Genomic DNA, 17226 nt, shown 5'->3' on the forward strand with positions numbered 1-17226 from the left:
GTAAAATTAACCCAGGCAATTTTTCAGTGTGCCCTTTTCCATTCAAATGCCCTTTTTCACCATCGTTTACCCCCCCCCAAGATTTTGTAAAGAGTGCCTTTTTTTAAGAAGTGCCCTTTTTCAGAACAAATGCCCTTTTTAAAAAGAACTGTGTGCCCTTTTTAATGACATCGGCCGTTTCGTGTGCCTTTTTTGAATTTCACGCATGTATCGCCCTGAAAAGCACCATTGTCCGTTAGTGTGCATAATCGTAATAATCTACATTTCACCACGGATGTACAAGTGCCCTTTTCAAACAATTTTACCCCCCCCCCGCAATCAAAATGACCGTGCTACGCCCCTGATATTGTCCAAAGCCATGTAGCTGAGCGTCAACGTATATACGCATACCGCTGTACTTTAAGAAGTCCAGAGTCATGCATATTTGACGCGGAATCCGTGTCATTTATGACACATTTCCAGGCCAAAATGACACTTCCTTTTATCATTTTCTAGGTCAGTTTTGACCCAGAAAAGTGTCATCACGATCCTGAAAGTTATCAGGTCAATTTGGCCCGCATTCCAGGTCAAATATGATTTTTTAAAGTGTAAGTGATTCACATTATTCGGGCGATTCACAATGCAGTGCGCCACCAAGAGTTTGCTGCCATGGAGAGTCCATTTTTCACGTTTTCGGTCGACAAAACACGGCCCATTTGAACGAGTGTCCGCAGTAGACAACTTGAGATAATTTGGTATAGATTGGAGCATAGCGTTCTGCCGCCTTACAAAAAAACACCATATTGATAAAAAGAAAAGAAAAGGGCAAACGGTTACTCGAGTCACACGCTTACGAAACTACTGACCGGACAAACTAACAATTGAATATCCCGCGCTGCGAAATTGTCGACCATCTCCCACAAGCACTGGGAAAGAGCCAACTCTTAGTGGCGCACTGCGAAATTTGTATGACCATATGCACGACCACTATTGTAACGTCCCCTATACTTTCGGACACACAGCATTATGATTGACCTCAGACCTTGGTTACCCTTTTGTTAAGGACCGGCCAAGCTTGAAGCCTGTGCTTCATGTATATGGTTTGTGCAACGACGAAAAATCGTCCGGAATACGCACAGTTATCCTAAGAAAGGTATTCGAACCAAATAATGATAACAGTTGAAAAGACTGTAAACGTTCACACCATATTGCAAATATGCGGATTTCATGTAATTACCGTTTGTATGAATTTCTGGGTACACATTTTTGGTCCTCAAATTTCGAGGCGTATACGTGCGAGTGCTATAGTCGCCATTCCAGTCGCGTATTTCAAGTCAAAACGTAATCAAAAGACGCGTGTGCGTTGGGAATGTGGATTTTCTGTGACCCAAATCTTTGAAAAATTGCCCGTAAACAATATGAAACAAAGTTGAAATGCACGAGTGCGGCAGTCGCTGTGCTTTGGCAATCTTCATCAACTTGGACGTATTTTGTATTAAGGAATAGATTATGGGCGGCAAACAAGCCGCTCATAAATGCATGAAATTCTGTGTTCTGCAATAATAATTATTGTGTCCAAAATTGTTGTTCCAAAATGGTGATTTCGTGCTGAGACCGAACAGCAAAAACATTTCTGCTATGCTTTCTGGGAATTTCAGGCCCACATCCTGCCTTTTGTTTGCTAACTGTTGTCCCAGTACACAATAGATGTCTTGATGATGATCTTATAATTTTCCCCCTTCGGCCAAAAGTTTACCGGGAGAAAAAAAAAGCATCCGGGTTTATTTTGTATCAAGACAATAATTTCAATGCACGCATTAATACACCCGAGGTATTGTATATACGCATGGATCGTTGAGTCATTGGTATAATGGTTCAATGCTTTTTGGACAATGATTCTATACAGACTATTTTTGGTGTCCCTTAATAATAAACGAGGGTTATAGAAGCTTGTCCCATACAGTTCTTTAACGGGGTTCACTGGTGGCATTTTCAGCTCGCTCCGCCCTGGTCTATATCCATGCACTGACTTCCCCCAGACGGCATGTCTTTTATTCCTCTGTCATTAAATTTGTGATTTTCAAAGAAGACAACTTTATTCTGAGCCCGAATACTGGTAGGTTGAGTATCTATCGTGTTTTGGAGATAGATAACAACATTGGAATTATCAACTTTGGGGGAAAAACCCAATAGGCCCACATCAAACTTCGTAGTTTTACTTCGTCCATTTGGGTAATAATCATGGTATCTTGCGGTATGCTTCAGCCGTCTCTGAAGGCCGTGCTGGCCCGTTGCCTGTTCGCTATCCACGGCATCATCACCATTTGGCGCGTGACGGAGGTGAACTCGGACACTGTCTACTATCTTCTCATCATTCCGGTCTTACTGCTACCGCTGGAGATGATTGTCACGCTGAAATTTGCGGACAATGGGGAGTGGAAGTGGTATGTTTCAGAAAAAAAAATTCCGTTCATTTATTACTCAGTTATTTAATCCTTGCTATGGGTAGAAGCAGATCATTACCAAATGCCCTTTTCCGATGCAAAAGTTTACCAAAAGATTAATTGGACCGGTTATCTAGATATAGGCCTACATGTAATTAGCACAGTAATAAAACTATTCAAAAGCGTATTAATCGGTGACCATTATGTTGCGCAATAAATTGATTAGCTATTGCTTCCATTAGGTTTTGCCCCAGTGTTCTCCTGTACTTGACCAGCGTGGTGCCGGGTCTGTGGCTGCTGCAATTCGATTTGTACGAGACTCGCATCGACTACCGCGACTCGAATGACCTAGAGGACTGCTCGGGCGAGTTCGCCTACAATTCGTCGGGTCTCACTTCTGATGTCGCAGGGGTAAGACCCTTTAACTATGGTAGATCATGGGTTGTAACTGTACGACTAAACCGGCGTTGCAGCCCATACTAAAAAAAACATCATAATATTACAGTTAACAATGAGCATCTATATATACCATCTCTAACCTTAAATGTAACATTAACACTTTTACTGTATGTATTCAGATGCTCCTTCATACCTATGCATGTGTAAACGTATCAACCGACCGATCAGATTTTAAACGATAGTGATCAGCATAGGAGTTGATGCAGTGGTAAATCAAAGTGTTTTCAACCATCGTTTCATGAGCTTCAGTCTCAAGACGGGTACATGTGCATGACTAATCTCTTTACATTTTCCCCTCTTTCCAGTTGCAAATTTCCATTCCATTGAGCCTTGCTGCTGATGTCTGGGCTATAACCCTGGAGCAAATTCTGATTGCTCTTCTGATCGTAGGAAGATGGCTTCTGCCCAAGGGAGCACTCACGCGCGAACAGCTCTCCCAGCTGCTGCTCGTCTACATCGGCATGGGCGCGGACATCCTGGAGTTCTTTGGGGAGAGTGTGGAGGAGGAAGCAGTCGTCTGCAACTTGCCGCTCATCACACTCATCATGCTATTCTGGAGCTGGAGCCTGAGCCAATTCACTCTGGTGCGGACGTCGGTTTCTGCTCCTCAGACCAAGGATACCAAACGGCGCAAGTCCATGGTGTCTGGCGGGCTTGGGGGATGCTTCGGAAGTGAGATCTGGGGCCTGTGCATTACCATCGTCATGCAGGATGGGCCGTTCCTGGTTATGCGGCTTTACCTCATCATCGCATACAATGCCTCCAGTCAGCTTTTACTGTTCTTCACCATCAAGAACATCTTGGTAATTCTGCTGCAGCTGTACCGGATGGCCATCCTACCATGCGCTAGTCTCTTCCCGGGAGAGAGTGGTGACCACGATATTGAAGGCCAGCAGGCAGAGGACACGACAGACAAGTCCAACGAAGGCTCCCAGGCCGGTGATGATGACGATGAAGAAAAGTCGGAAGAATCGAATCGCGAAGGCGATCAGGGGCTCGATAATGAAGGCCAGCAGGTAGAGAAAACGACAGGCAAGTCCAACGAAGGCTTTCAGGCTGATGATGATGATGACGATGGGGATGATGATGATGAAGAAGAACAGCCAGAAGAAGTGAATTACAAAGGCGATCAGAGGCCCTCCTGGATTGGCACCAACATGTAATGGGTAATAGGTGGTGGTAATGTTCGGGTATATACTTTCAGAAAGAACAGGTCGTGAACAGGCCTGCAGTAATATTGTTGGTTCAATGCCGGAAGAGAAAGATCATTATTCTGTCTCTTAAGCCTCGTATAATTTTCATATCTATACTGGTCATACCAAGTTAATTTCTTCAAGACAGTATACAAATTGTTAAAATGGGACGTGCTTTGATTCACTCTATACTCTGCTTCGGAATACATAAACATCACCTTGAGGAATCAGTGCACTCTATTTAAATGTCACAGATGACTTTTTTGGTGATGGTGGTGGCGGTGGTATATAATGAAACATCTTAAGAGATTGAAAGTACGAGATATGTCTTGAATTGTTGAACTCGTCATCACAATAATGTCTTATGAGTGTAAGAGCTAAAAGCCCGAAACTGCATCCTCGTAGAACCTTGCTTAAAAAACCAGGTATAAGCAGTATAACAAGGAACTTCTCTTCTTATAATCTGACAATCTTCTTATTTTAATTTCTCATCAAGAAAAGTGTTGGGTTTATGACTATAAACCAAGCAGCTATCGCTGAACATTCAGTGGAGTCCCCTTCAATAGACCTTATTCATGAGGGAGCCATCTTTGATCGTGTTCCTTGAATGTATTTTATAAATTGTAAACTGTTGAATGGGATGGTGCCACTATACGTTCCAACCTTTTTTTTCGATGTGGCTTAAAACATTAGGGATGTGTTATAACGAATTTTAAATTATTCATCAGAGCGGACTGGTATTTATTTTGTCATTAATTTTTTTCCATTGCTTTCATTTCTATTCGCAAGTTCAAAAAAACGAAGATTTGTACCTCCCTTTCAATTTAATTTGGCCGACTCGTGAATAAGGCCGAATGGGGCAGTTGTCAGTAAAAGGCAGGCACAATGCTTTCGCCATTAACGGCGGCCTCTCCATGGGTACACAGTGAAAGTGCTCGGAATGGTATACACTTAGGCTATGTGTTATCTACAATACGTTCTAAAGGGGTTCTCTACCCTTCCATTTAAAAATATATATATATATAATTTAAGGGTGTTTGACCGGTTACAGCCCGATAATCCGAAGGTTCGACAGTCCGAAGGTTCTTTAATCCGAAGGGTCATTAGTCCGAAGGTTCGTTATAGTCTGAAGGTTCGATAGTCCGAAGGTTCGATAGTCCGAAGGGCCCATTAGTACGACAACAGAAGGAGGTTAAATAGTCCGAATGTCCGATAGTCCGAATAGACGATAGGGTTCGATAGTCGGAATCAACAATACGGTTCGATAGTCCGAATTGACATCAGGACCTTATTGTCGATTCAGACTATCGGACCTTATTTTCAATTTGGAATAATGAACCTTTGGACTAATGAACCTTATTTTCGTCTCGGACTATTGAGCATTCGGACTCATTAACCTTATTTTAAATTCGGACTACCGAACCTTTGGACTATTGAACTTTCGGACTTATGAACCTTCGGACTAATGAACCTTCGGACTATTGCTTCAAATGTTCGGATTAACGAACCTTATTTCATTTTCGGACTAACGAACCCCCCGTTTATGGGCATTTTGTGCATTCGGACTATCGAACCTTCGGACTATCGAACCTTCGGACTAAAGAACCTTCGGACTAAAGAACCTTCGGCCAATCGGGCGCACCCTTTTTACCATCCTATGGGTTACAACTGAATTGGTGGAGAAATGGTACTAAACATCGGAATCACTCATAAAATTTTCCCTGAACTCGTTAATGCTAGTTATTTTGACAGAATTCGGAATCGTTTACAGTTACTAAAGCAACCAAATTACAGAGAGAGAGGGAGGGAGAGTCAATTCTGGCATGGTTTGCTGATCCAAACTGCAGGCCACCTAGGCTTATACAAGTACACAGTGAAACACCTTTATAACAAGGTCCTTGGGACTTAACAAATGACCTTGTTATATTCGGTACCTTGTATTATCAGTACAAATAGAAAAAAAAAGAAAAAAAGACTTGGGCCTAAATTTCGCTCGTTATAAGCAGGATGTTGTATTAACAGAGCTCTTCTTATATCGGGGTTGGACTATATTGTTTATTACTAAATGCATTCCACAAATCATAACTTTCATTTTACCTCAAAGTTAAAATACTCTCTTTCAAGTTCTTAATCTCCCGTAACCTTTAAAAATGTATAGCACTAGTGGAATGGTGTTTTATAGAATATGTTGATTGTTGACTGTCGGTTACTTTCGAATACTGTATACTAAGTATTCAAATTGGGGTGAAAAGAACAATTTGTAAATATTATTTCTCTCTGGTTAAGTTGTCTGTTTTCGAGGACTATACTCGTGAACTTTGTAAACAATGCATCCCACAGATTGGCTCATGATATACAACTTGAAACTAAACACGTCATGTAGGCCTATAGACGTAAATGTCTATTGATTGTTGTGAAATGGCTTTTGTGAAGAATCATGTTAATGACCACTTGTTCGAAGTTTAAAGGAACTTTATATGAAAATGTATCCCATATGCAATGGTTCATATTATATACAAACTAAATACACGGTAGTGAAGTGTCTTCTCAATTCGAAGGTTTTTGTTTATGATTGTTGTGACAATAATCACATGTACTATGGTTATGAGAGAAACACCAACAACGGTACATGAAGACCAACAAACCACTCCTGGTCTGATACACTGTGGTAGTGCAAATGATCAAATCTACACTCATCTTGTTTGACATACTAATGGGACATCCCCTGTCTGGTGTGCCGAAGTAGATAGCAAGACAGTGTGAGGGCACAATAAGCTATGGCGAAAAATGCAACGCCGTGGTCAATTTTCATTTCTTCCTTCTGGATACCGTCCAACCACTACAGGAAATACCACGTGACTGTAGAACTTCACATATTTTGCACCCGTTTACAAAATTTGAATAAACAACTTTACGAATTGTTACAAACACTTCTTAGAGTAAATTTACTAACGAAGGCATGGCATATTTGCTCAGTTTTGGTAAAATATTTTTGGTCAATTTTCGGGGACCCACCGACCGGCCGACCGACCGACATCCAAGTGACTTGTAGAAGCTCCTGCCAGAGCTTACCAAACGCAAATGGACAGCTCCTGATTTGAGGTCTTATAGGCCATGTGTCATATACTGTTTAATATGCATGGCAAAATACTTGGGTTGCCCGGCGGTTGGCTATCGGCATGACGTCACAGGGCACATGGTCTGTACATGACGACCTGTTTGGATTCAACAGTGTCCGATTTCGGACATGACTATAGTTGCAGATTTGAGATTAAGTTGATTGGCGATTGCGTTAACTGGCTGACTGATAAGATTGTTGGTTGTTTTTTTTTAAACAAAATCACTTATGAAGTCAGAGTGTCAAGTTAAATATATATATAAATGTAATGGTATCTGTTTATATTTTGAGACGATTCTTAGCTGATATCGGTTTTGGAGAATTTTATTTGCGACAGGTATTATGCGGTAAGGTGAATTTTTGGGGTTAACAAAAGTTGGTACATGTACTTTGGTTTAATATTCCTAGATTAGCTTCAAAATATACTATAGGTTTCCCGGCTATATTAAAACATTTTTTATTTAAATTCACCAACTCTAACATTCAATTTCGTCCGATAAAAATTCCACACGCTTTTAACAAAACCAATTTAGTCTTTCAAGGTTTTATCACCTTCTTTAGTCACCCGGTCGAGAATATTCGTCATTGCAGATCAAATTCGTCTAAGCTGTTGCCAAATGGCAGAGTTTCAGAGATCAAATTCGTCTTATATAAATCAATTAGACGAATTTGATTTCTGAATAACAAAGTTTGGCGTAGACGAAACGAAATCTAATACACCGGGACGAAAACGTGTGCTCATTGTTTGAATTTGCTTGAACTGAATTTGAAATTGTCTGACAAAAGACGAAAGTAAACATTGGAAGTGCACTAAATAAATGTTGATGGACGAATTTGAATATTAGAAACGGTGAATTTGAATGATAAACGTTTAAAAATAGCCGGGAAAACCTATACTATCGTTACAACTTTTTTAAATGCGTTTTGTTTTCAATAAATTGATTCGTATCAGTTGTGGCGTTAATGCGTGTCAGAATTGTTCGTTTTTAACACCATTTAAATAATGTTTGCGGACTGTGGTGGGAGCCTAAGCTATTTTGCTGAACATAATGTCTTATTAAAATGTGCTCCATGCAGGTATCAACAAGTAATACGTTTAGACAAAAACGAGTCATACACATGCCTGCAGTCTTATGGACTTCTTTTCAGAGGACTCTGTGATAGCTGAGTCTGGTTGCGTGACCTGACGAGCGAGCCCTTGACGTATATGTTAATTATGTGCATGGGTCAGATAGGCGGGTTCCTAGACAACTTCGTAGGTCAGGTAGCCGTCACGGCTAAAAATAAACATGACAAATGCAGGCAGGATCCTGCCCGTTTCCAAAAATGTCCAAAGTTTACTGAATACATTTCTGTTGACAGTCGGATATGATTCGCAACAGCTCTGGTATTTCCGTGCGTTAAATATTTTCATTTACCAACTAAATTCCTGCCATGTTTATGAGCATTTAAAAAAAATAGGAGTCCGTAAATTTATTCACAACTATCAATGCCAGGCTTATACCGAGGGTTTGCGTGATTGGACTCGAACCCTCGGATTTATGAACCTTCGGACTATATCGAATCCTTGGACCGTCGAGCGGACCCCATACCGAGTGAATGTCTGTATTTTTTGGCTTAACACTGAAACCCTGCTTTATTCTACTATGACTGCACGAGGCACAACTTAGGCTTGAACACAGCTTCTGTACATTAGGCCTATACGCTAGCTACTTATAGCTAGCTACTAATTTCATTATCAACATTTTCAAGACTTATGGATGCACCCCTGTATTAACATTGACACCAGTACTAAATGCCCAAACTTCAAAATTATTTGAAAAATACTCAAAACTCTCACAGGTATTTAAGCTGCACAGAAAAGTGGAGATCAACATGTCAACTTTCATTTTCTGTTTCATTTTGTGGTGGGTTGACTATTGACTTTTCGAGAAATTCTCACCCAAAGAAGGCCAGGGGTTCATTGCCATATCTTTTGAATTCCGGGCCAGTAAATAGGCCCGAAATGTGACGCCGACCGAATCACGATGTGCATGCCGTCACATTCTCCGGTATTAGAGCATTTTGTGGGTGGAGGCTAGTCTGAGTATCACCCGTTCTACGGAGCGAGTCGTGTGCTCCGTACGAACGTCTGATACCTGCGTGCATGCAAATATTATGCAACGCAGCACATCAGCCAATCACAGCCGTTTACAGTCATTTTCCGTCCAGATTGTGACGGAGGATGTTGATTAGTCAACAGCTGTCAGCTGACTCAGCAGACATGGCGGCCTCCATGAAACCAACTTTTGTCAACAGAGACATGGAAAGATGTTTCTCGGAAGTGCTTAGCTCTCTGACAACATCATTTCCGGCCAGACGAGACATGATTGCGCTCCAATTTAATGCTTCTATCAAATTGTCGTAAATTATATTGAAATCTTGCGAGGGGAAACAAAAAAACAACAAGTTACGTACCGAACGCGATCCAACCCGACTACTCGTATGCGCCATGTTTTCCAGCCAGCCGAACTGCTTGTACGATATAGTAGACGCCTGTTGATTGGTCAAAACTTGGCCAATCTACGCGGCCGTCTTGCATAATTAATCGTGGAATCTGCACGCATGTGATAGACCCTCGTATTCAACGAGCGTCTATTACATAGACTAGGTGGAGGCCGTTCGTGCAGAGGACTGTGAGCTCGTATTTTTGTGAATTTGGCTCTCCTTTGCACTGGAGCATGAGGCATCCTAAGCTTTTTCAAATGTCGATGGGCTTCAGAACCACTTTTAGGAGTGATCATCTTTGGATAGAATCCCCCTCCCCCAAGTCATTTGGTTACAACCCAAACAATTGAACAGAAAACGAAAGACGGCGAAGTGAGCTTTAATTTTCATGGGTGCCACAAACACCTTGGAGAGTTGTGAGTATTTTTAGAATTGCGTGTAATGATCACTGAGGTCTGTGGCAGTCTATTTACTAGTCTATTTGGTCCACATAGTCTGCAGCCTTCAAGTCAGAACAGTCAGATTCGTTAGTCTGGGAACCAAACTATAGGAAACAGTAGATGGCGCTGTTTTTGCTTCGCGGTTGCAGACCAGTAAGTAAACTGTCATAGGCCTCAGTGATACGTGTAATTACGCCCACTTCCAAAAATGTATGAAAATGCTCACAACTCTCCAATACAAACATCAAATTAAAGCTTATTTCATCATTTTTCATTTGCTGTTCAATTTTTTGGGGGTTAACCAATTACTTTTGGGAGGAAATTCCGTACAAAGATGATGACTCCTAAAAGTATCCTTGAGGCAGTCATTTTGAAGAAAAAAAAGGATTCCTACTAATTTTCACAGACATAGGCCTCTTGCCATGGCTTATAATGTATTCCTCCAGTGTAATGAGGGTGTTAATGGCGTTCACAGGGAATGGATAGCGTCGCTTGTTCCACGTTGGCCGAAAAGCTCGGCTAACTGCAAATTTTATTTTTCCCACATGGTACTATAGAGATAAAGGCAGTTGTGGATCTAAACGGGAAATTTGGATGATTTTTTTTATCCTAGGCCAACTTCATCCCTCCCCTCTGCTCCCGTTTTGTGAAATAAAAAACCTTTGAAAATCTATAGAAAGTAATAACAAAGACAACAACAACATAATTATTCAAATTAGGTTTTGCCCTTCACCGACGTTTTTTAAACACTGTATACTCAGTGTATTACCTCCCGAGTGAAAGTTGGAAAAAAATCACTCGGGTGGGACTCGAACCCACGACCTCCTGCTTTCTAGTGCAGATGTCTTACCACTCGACCACCGAGCTAACGGGATCGTGGGTTCGAGTCCCACCCGAGTGATTTTTTCCAACTTTCACTCGGGAGGTAACACACTGAGTATACAGTGTTTAAAAAACGTCGGTGAAAGGCAAAACCTAATTTGATTTATATCACCCCGACGCAAAAATTCCATCTTATAATAACATAATTATTCTCTTAGAAGATGCCAACAGCAAGCGGTAGAATTCAGTTCCCAATTATCATGGGCGCAAGTCTCGAACCCGCACCACCCCTAAGAATGGGCGTGCCTTTAATATGCTGCTATCGCCGCTTCTCTCCAAAATGTGGACCCGTACATGTATCTAATCTGAGTGGGATTTCATTTTTAAAAAAGCCACACAGGCTTTTAGGTTTCACGACGCAAAAAAGGACTTAAAATTAAGTTTGACTAAGTTCCAGTATAGAGCGGTGATGAAGTCAAAGACTGCGCATGTCCTTGATAATCGCTTGGCAACCTCTTATTTACCAGCCGAGTGCTTCACCGTTACTATCCCTCCTCTTTTCAATGTGACAACAGATTCACGCACAAAGCATGGACACCATAGAAAGATACAATAGGGAGGTAGCGGATCAGTAAGGATTATATTGACCGTCATCTGACCTGTTGGGCGAGGAGGTGATGACGTAACAAAAAGAATACATACCACAAGTAGCAGATCACAAATTCGCACGTCGGGCACGTTTGCACCTGTTCGAGTTCCTGAGAGTAACTTGTTCTTTCCAACACTTTTGTTCTAAGAATTTGCTCAACAGATTGAAATATCCCTCATGTTTCTGGTGCTGCGCAGCTTTGACTCATTAACGTATATTCCTCAGATAGGAGTCTGTGTGGACACCAAGTTGTCACCCATCTCCGATGTTTTCGTGGATACAATCAGCTTAATCGTACGATGTTGAGCTGACTCTAGTGGACGACTTTTTTTAAAGAGACTGAATTGTAATTTGCCTGTTAAAACAAATGTTGAGGCAAATACTTGCGGCAACAGGTGTTTTGAAGTGCCCACGAACAAGCAAATCGATGAAGTTATAACGAGTGTAAACATATCAGGAAAGGACATATTGACATCACGAACAAACTGACTGAAACGTCAGCGTTAGGTCTAATAATACCTCTGGTACTTCTCAAGACCACTTCCACCTTAAGAGTCACTTCGCACGGTGCATCCGAAAAAAAACAACCTCTCCCTGGTTGAAGTCTGAGGGTTCAACCACTTGCATCTGCATCTGAGTGATCTACAAGTTCAGAGAGAATCCACCATGGGTCTCATGTCGTTCCTGAAGGCCCTGCTGGCCCGTTGCCTCTTCGCTATCCACGGCATCATCACCATTTGGCGCGTGACGGAGGTGCATTCGGAGATGATCTACTATCTTCTCGTCATCCCGGTTTGTCTGCTGATTTTAGAGATGATAATTACGCTGAAATTCACCGAAAACGGAGAGTGGAAATGGTAAGGCAATACACTTTTCAGAAGGAAACATTTTGGCAAACCTTTTGTTTTTAACGTGGGGAATTCCAATTTTCTAGTCAGCGTGGGGGGGGGGGGGGGGATACACCACTCTTAGGTATGCCTGGTGAAACCGATACACCATCTTCTCAAAAAGAACATCTTCTCAAGAAGAACCCGATCTCAAGAAGAACCCTCTCTGAAGTAAGTCACTCCACATGTTGTGTGCCTTAATATTATCCTATGTTAATTACACTCTTCGCCGTATGCAAAGCTGCCTTAAGCCTCATTATTGTGTGGTAATTTGTTATTGCCACTTTAATTTCCTCATCGATTCCAAATGATTCTAGCTACATTGTGTCTATTTCCTGTTTGGCAGGTTTTGTCCTAGCGTTCTGCTGTATCTAGCCAGCGTGGTGCCGGGCCTGTGGCTGCTGCAGTTCGATTTGTACAACACTCGCATCGCCTACCGCGACTCCATGGGTTGGGAGGACTGCACGTCGGAGACCACCTACAATTCATCTGCTCTCAGCTCCAATGTTGCAGGGGTAAGGAACTGATGTTCTTATGGAAGTAACTCAGCGAGATATTTTCATGGGACTAACGGAAACAACTCTTTCCTTATTGCTGCCATGGAAAATTCGAAAAGCAGGGTGGGGTAGACTAGGACCTGGAGTGCGCTGAAATGTTCAAAACTCAATCAGCCTGCACATTTCTCCAAAACTTCCATTGGGCAAAACAAGTCCTCAGTATTTCACAAACCAAATATGCAGACTCAATTCAATTCGTAAAGGACACATTTATTCAATTTGTTTTGCACATGAGAGGGAAGTCAAGCGATTTAAAAATGAGGCTAACGACTGGACTGGTACATGTCCAACCATGGTCCAAGTATTTGAAAAGACTGACCTCTTCATTCAGTGCCATGAGTCTGGTGGCGACTAAGGAGAAATGTGTATGTAGCTAATAGAGATTATTTCCGGGTTCTTTCCACATGTTTCTTTTGGCATGGTTGATTGATGCAGTACGGAAGCGGTGTTGGGCTGGTTGTTTCAGGTGCCAGTCTATTTTCTTGTAAAGCATGTTTTCAATACCTTAACTTTTTGGGACTCTCATACACAAGTACTGAGATTCCCAAAGTTTCGGACTAGGTGGGGTATAGACAGTAGGGCGACAGTATAGACAAAGTTCTTTCCACTGCAAATGAAGTTTCCACCATGCATAAAACCTATTTCTCTTTCCAAACTTAATCAATATTGTTAACATTATTTTGTACATTTTCAGCTTCAAGTGAGTGTCCCCGTGTCCTTGTCAGACGATGTGTGGGCTCTAAGCCTGGAACAATTCCTGCTTGCCCTCTTGATCGTAGGAAGATGGCTTCTCCCCAAGGGATCGCTCACGCGTGACCAGCTGTCGCAGCTACTACTCGTCTACATCGGCATGGCGGCTGACATCTTGGAGTTTTCCCTGGAGAGTCTCCAGGAGCAGGTTGTCATCTGCAACCTTGTCCTGATCATCATCATCCTGGGCATGTGGAACTGGAGCCTGCTGCAGTTCACGCTGGTGCTGACGTCAGTGTCCGCTCCCAGGACCCGGGCCGCTAAAGTCACCGGTGGGCGCTCCTGCAAGGGCTGCTGCCGGTGTTGCGAGAACGAGATTTGGGCTCTATGCACGACCATCATCATGCAGGACGGTCCGTTCCTTGCTATGCGTCTTTACTTACTCATAAAATTCAATGTCATCAATCAGATGATGCTGTTCTTCACCATCAAGAACATCTTGGTTATCCTGCTGCAGCTGTACCGCATGGCTATCGTGTGTTGCGATAAGGCACCAGCAGTAGAACCAGAAATAGAGGCGATGGAAGCTGGGGAAAACAACGAAGACCACATCAGCTCATCACAGAAATCGCTAGCCCCGCAGACCACTAATTAAAGGGCTATGTATTTTTTTCGCGCAGTCCTTGTAAATGCAGCTTTGTGTCCCATTTTACCTTATTCAATTTTCATTTTGGCATTTTAATTGCATTTATTTTTGTGCCTTTTGCGATTTTAACGCTTATCCGAATTTGCATATTCATGAGCAAAAGTGTGATGTCATTTCAGGCAAAACCTTAATGTTACAAATACTTTAGCGCCAAATTTTGCCAGAATTTGGGATAGTTTGCTGTCGTTAATTTTCTTTTCTTTGGTGATTCATTGTTGTTTCAGTAAATGGCAGTGGGCCAATGAGTAAAGTTTTCTCACTAATGTTTTCAACGATCAAATTTAGGGTTCACAATTAGAACAGGGAACCCCTAAACTGAACAGTGTCTTCCTCATAGACATAATACATGTACATGTAAACGCATGTCTGTGGTCTTCCTGAAATGACATCACAGCAACAGCGCCCTCATTAGTCAGGAAAAGCATGGACAATTTGTACGATTAACCAAAAGGGATGCATAGTTCAGTTTTCATACATTTAAGAGGAGAAGGAAGTTGCACGCCTATGTTCCCAAGTAAACTTCATGTCACACGCCCTTTAAGTTACGCGGCCTAGCACTATAAGAGCATCTTCACTTCTTGTGATCCAGAATGATGGTTGTTGATCAAGCAACTTTATGACAATATCACTGACTTCATTGTACATGTTCATTGTACATGACTGTATATGCACCCAACTACAAGTGCTTCGATCATTTTCTTACAGCTTCAGGTCTTGGCAGCCGTTTCGCACTCTTCACCATTACAACGGAGTTTGCCAAAAGAACCCACTGTACATGTACATGTACAGTCACTAGACAAACGTCGACTTTATGAACGTACTCATTCTGTCATGGGAAATACATCCATTAAGAAAGTGTGCGAACACCTGATGCAACTGTAAAATCTCCCAATCCGTGGAATGACACGCAAAGCACGCCAAACATGTTTTGAATAGGGAAAATAGTATTGATGTGCATCCAAATTAAGTTGTTTCATACTGGACTTTTGCTCACGACCCAAGTTCACAGTTGTTATTTCCCCTCGGGGGGCTAGCTAATTTTTGGATTTAGAAAGTCTTGCCCGGCGTTGTTTACCATAGAATGCGTAGTACATGTGTTCTCAGTTCGAAGGGCACAAGATGGCTTGCAGGTAAACATCTCATGCACTTACAAATTCACACGATAGAGGGCGCTGTGTATTGATGGGAACCAACCTTATGATTTATTACATGTAAAAAAGGGACATTACAAATTACCTTGTTACAAAGAGGTACCTGGTATTATCAGTAATGAAAAACATAAGAAAAACAGGCTCTGGGCCTACAATTTTCCTTGTTATGAGCAGGATGTTGTATTAACAGTGCTTATAAGTGTGCTTAAAGTTGAGAGAATTTTACATTTTAAGTTAGATTATTTCATTAAGTGAGTTTTAATTTCAACGTAGCTCGAATCGTCCTGTCACTCGTGTGACTTATCCGTCCACTTACAGGGAGGCAATTCAGGTGTGGTGCCGTTACAGTAAGGCGATTTCAAACGGCAGTCAAATAATATATTGGCACAACAACACTTTTACAGGCATTATTGCGTCAGTAGGAAGTCATTACGCCGCTTTACGCGTGCCTCCCATGATTAATTCGTGAGAGCATAATGTGCACACGTTCCCATTTGCGACCAGTGGGCGTACCTATGTGTAAACTTCTGGGGCACCTTTGGGTAAAAGCTATTTTTCGGGGGGGGGGGGGCACTGAAGGCAAATGATATATGTTTTTATTAAATTCAAGATTTTAAATGGGGGGGGGGGGGACGTTCCCCCAGTAGACCCCCTCCCCATAGTTATGCTACTGTTTGCTATACTATACAGTAACATGCACATGGACATGTATTGCTTCTCAAGCTACATGTTGCTTTATATTATGTTTTATTGAATGTTTAATATTTTTGTGTATGTTAAGAGAGTAAAACAAAATGTTGTTTAAATTTGAAGTGATACAATGACCAAAGAGTAGTTCTACATAATGTACAAAAAAAGCTTTGCCTGCCCAGCCCAATTTGTTGCCACAAAGCCTCAATGTTTTTAAGCCGCCCAAGCAATTTCGAGCCACGCACTTTTGCATGTCGGCTACAATTGACACAATCCAACTTGAACATTACATTCATTTCAATGGACCATTATCATGTTGCAGCCATTTGATTTTTTTCCCCATTCAAATCAATGTAATCAAAGCGAGGCTGGAGGGGAAAATAGTCTGGTTCCTTTTTGCACAAAAACATTATCATTCAGTACTGATATTGGATACAGGGAACATGACTAAAATGGTGGAAGCATGATATAGGTCTATTGACCAATAGAAATAACAACATGACGTAACGCTTTGTTTACATGTGCGCTTTCCTCTGAGAGTCAGAATGGGACGCGTTACACCTGGCTCTCACGGGAAAGCGCACATGTAAACAAAGCTAGACGTCATTATGTCTTAGGTCTGTTGAATGTTTTGATAATTTTGGGTGCAAAAAATATGCATTGTTAATTGACGCACTTCAGAGCTTATACATTTGTATAACGAAGACAATTTGGTGTCTTTGATCATTTACTGATGATGAGCATTCCACACTTACCATCACTGTTGTACACCGACCTAACGGCGATTTTAAATGATTGTGCGAATCTTGTATTTTTTTATATTGAGTTTTTTTTAACTAAGCTTTCGAGATTTTTGTATGTGTGGTGTTTAAAAATATAATAACAAATAAATAAATGGTGTATTATTTTACAATGGAATAAAAACACACTTTCAAATTTCAAATTTATATGATT

At 41.6% G+C, this 17226-nt stretch overlaps 2 protein-coding genes across 2 annotated transcripts; both read left to right on the forward strand.

Moving 5' to 3' along the window:
• Positions 1–2023: 2023 nt before the first annotated feature.
• Positions 2024–4766, forward strand: LOC119720275 (transmembrane protein 26-like). Its single transcript, XM_038189918.1, has 3 exons — positions 2024–2423; positions 2666–2834; positions 3188–4766. Exons 1-3 carry the CDS (start codon positions 2221–2223, stop codon positions 4043–4045), a joined length of 1230 nt encoding a protein of 409 aa, XP_038045846.1. The 5' UTR covers positions 2024–2220; the 3' UTR covers positions 4046–4766.
• Positions 4767–11647: 6881 nt separating this feature from the next.
• Positions 11648–17215, forward strand: LOC119720295 (transmembrane protein 26-like). The gene is made up of 3 exons (XM_038189940.1): positions 11648–12448; positions 12825–12993; positions 13730–17215. The coding sequence occupies exons 1-3, from the start codon at positions 12258–12260 to the stop codon at positions 14378–14380; spliced, it is 1011 nt and encodes a 336-aa protein (XP_038045868.1). The 5' UTR covers positions 11648–12257; the 3' UTR covers positions 14381–17215.
• Positions 17216–17226: the final 11 nt, after the last annotated feature.

Source organism: Patiria miniata, unplaced genomic scaffold (assembly GCF_015706575.1).
Source record: "Patiria miniata isolate m_02_andy unplaced genomic scaffold, ASM1570657v1 HiC_scaffold_13, whole genome shotgun sequence".
Classification (NCBI taxonomy): domain Eukaryota; kingdom Metazoa; phylum Echinodermata; class Asteroidea; order Valvatida; family Asterinidae; genus Patiria; species Patiria miniata.

What these genes read in the sequence shown, in the direction of transcription:
- LOC119720295 (XM_038189940.1), top strand. Translation starts at nt 12,258, where the DNA reads ATGGGTCTCATGTCGTTCCTGAAGGCCCTGCTGGCCCGTTGCCTCTTC. An exon ending in GAAAACGGAGAGTGGAAATG is followed by an intron (nt 12,449 to 12,824) that starts GTAAGGCAATAC and finishes CCTGTTTGGCAG; the next exon opens with GTTTTGTCCTAGCGTTCTGC. An exon ending in TCAGCTCCAATGTTGCAGGG is followed by an intron (nt 12,994 to 13,729) that starts GTAAGGAACTGA and finishes GTACATTTTCAG; the next exon opens with CTTCAAGTGAGTGTCCCCGT.
- LOC119720275 (XM_038189918.1), top strand. Translation starts at nt 2,221, where the DNA reads ATGGTATCTTGCGGTATGCTTCAGCCGTCTCTGAAGGCCGTGCTGGCC. An exon ending in GACAATGGGGAGTGGAAGTG is followed by an intron (nt 2,424 to 2,665) that starts GTATGTTTCAGA and finishes TGCTTCCATTAG; the next exon opens with GTTTTGCCCCAGTGTTCTCC. An exon ending in TCACTTCTGATGTCGCAGGG is followed by an intron (nt 2,835 to 3,187) that starts GTAAGACCCTTT and finishes CCCTCTTTCCAG; the next exon opens with TTGCAAATTTCCATTCCATT.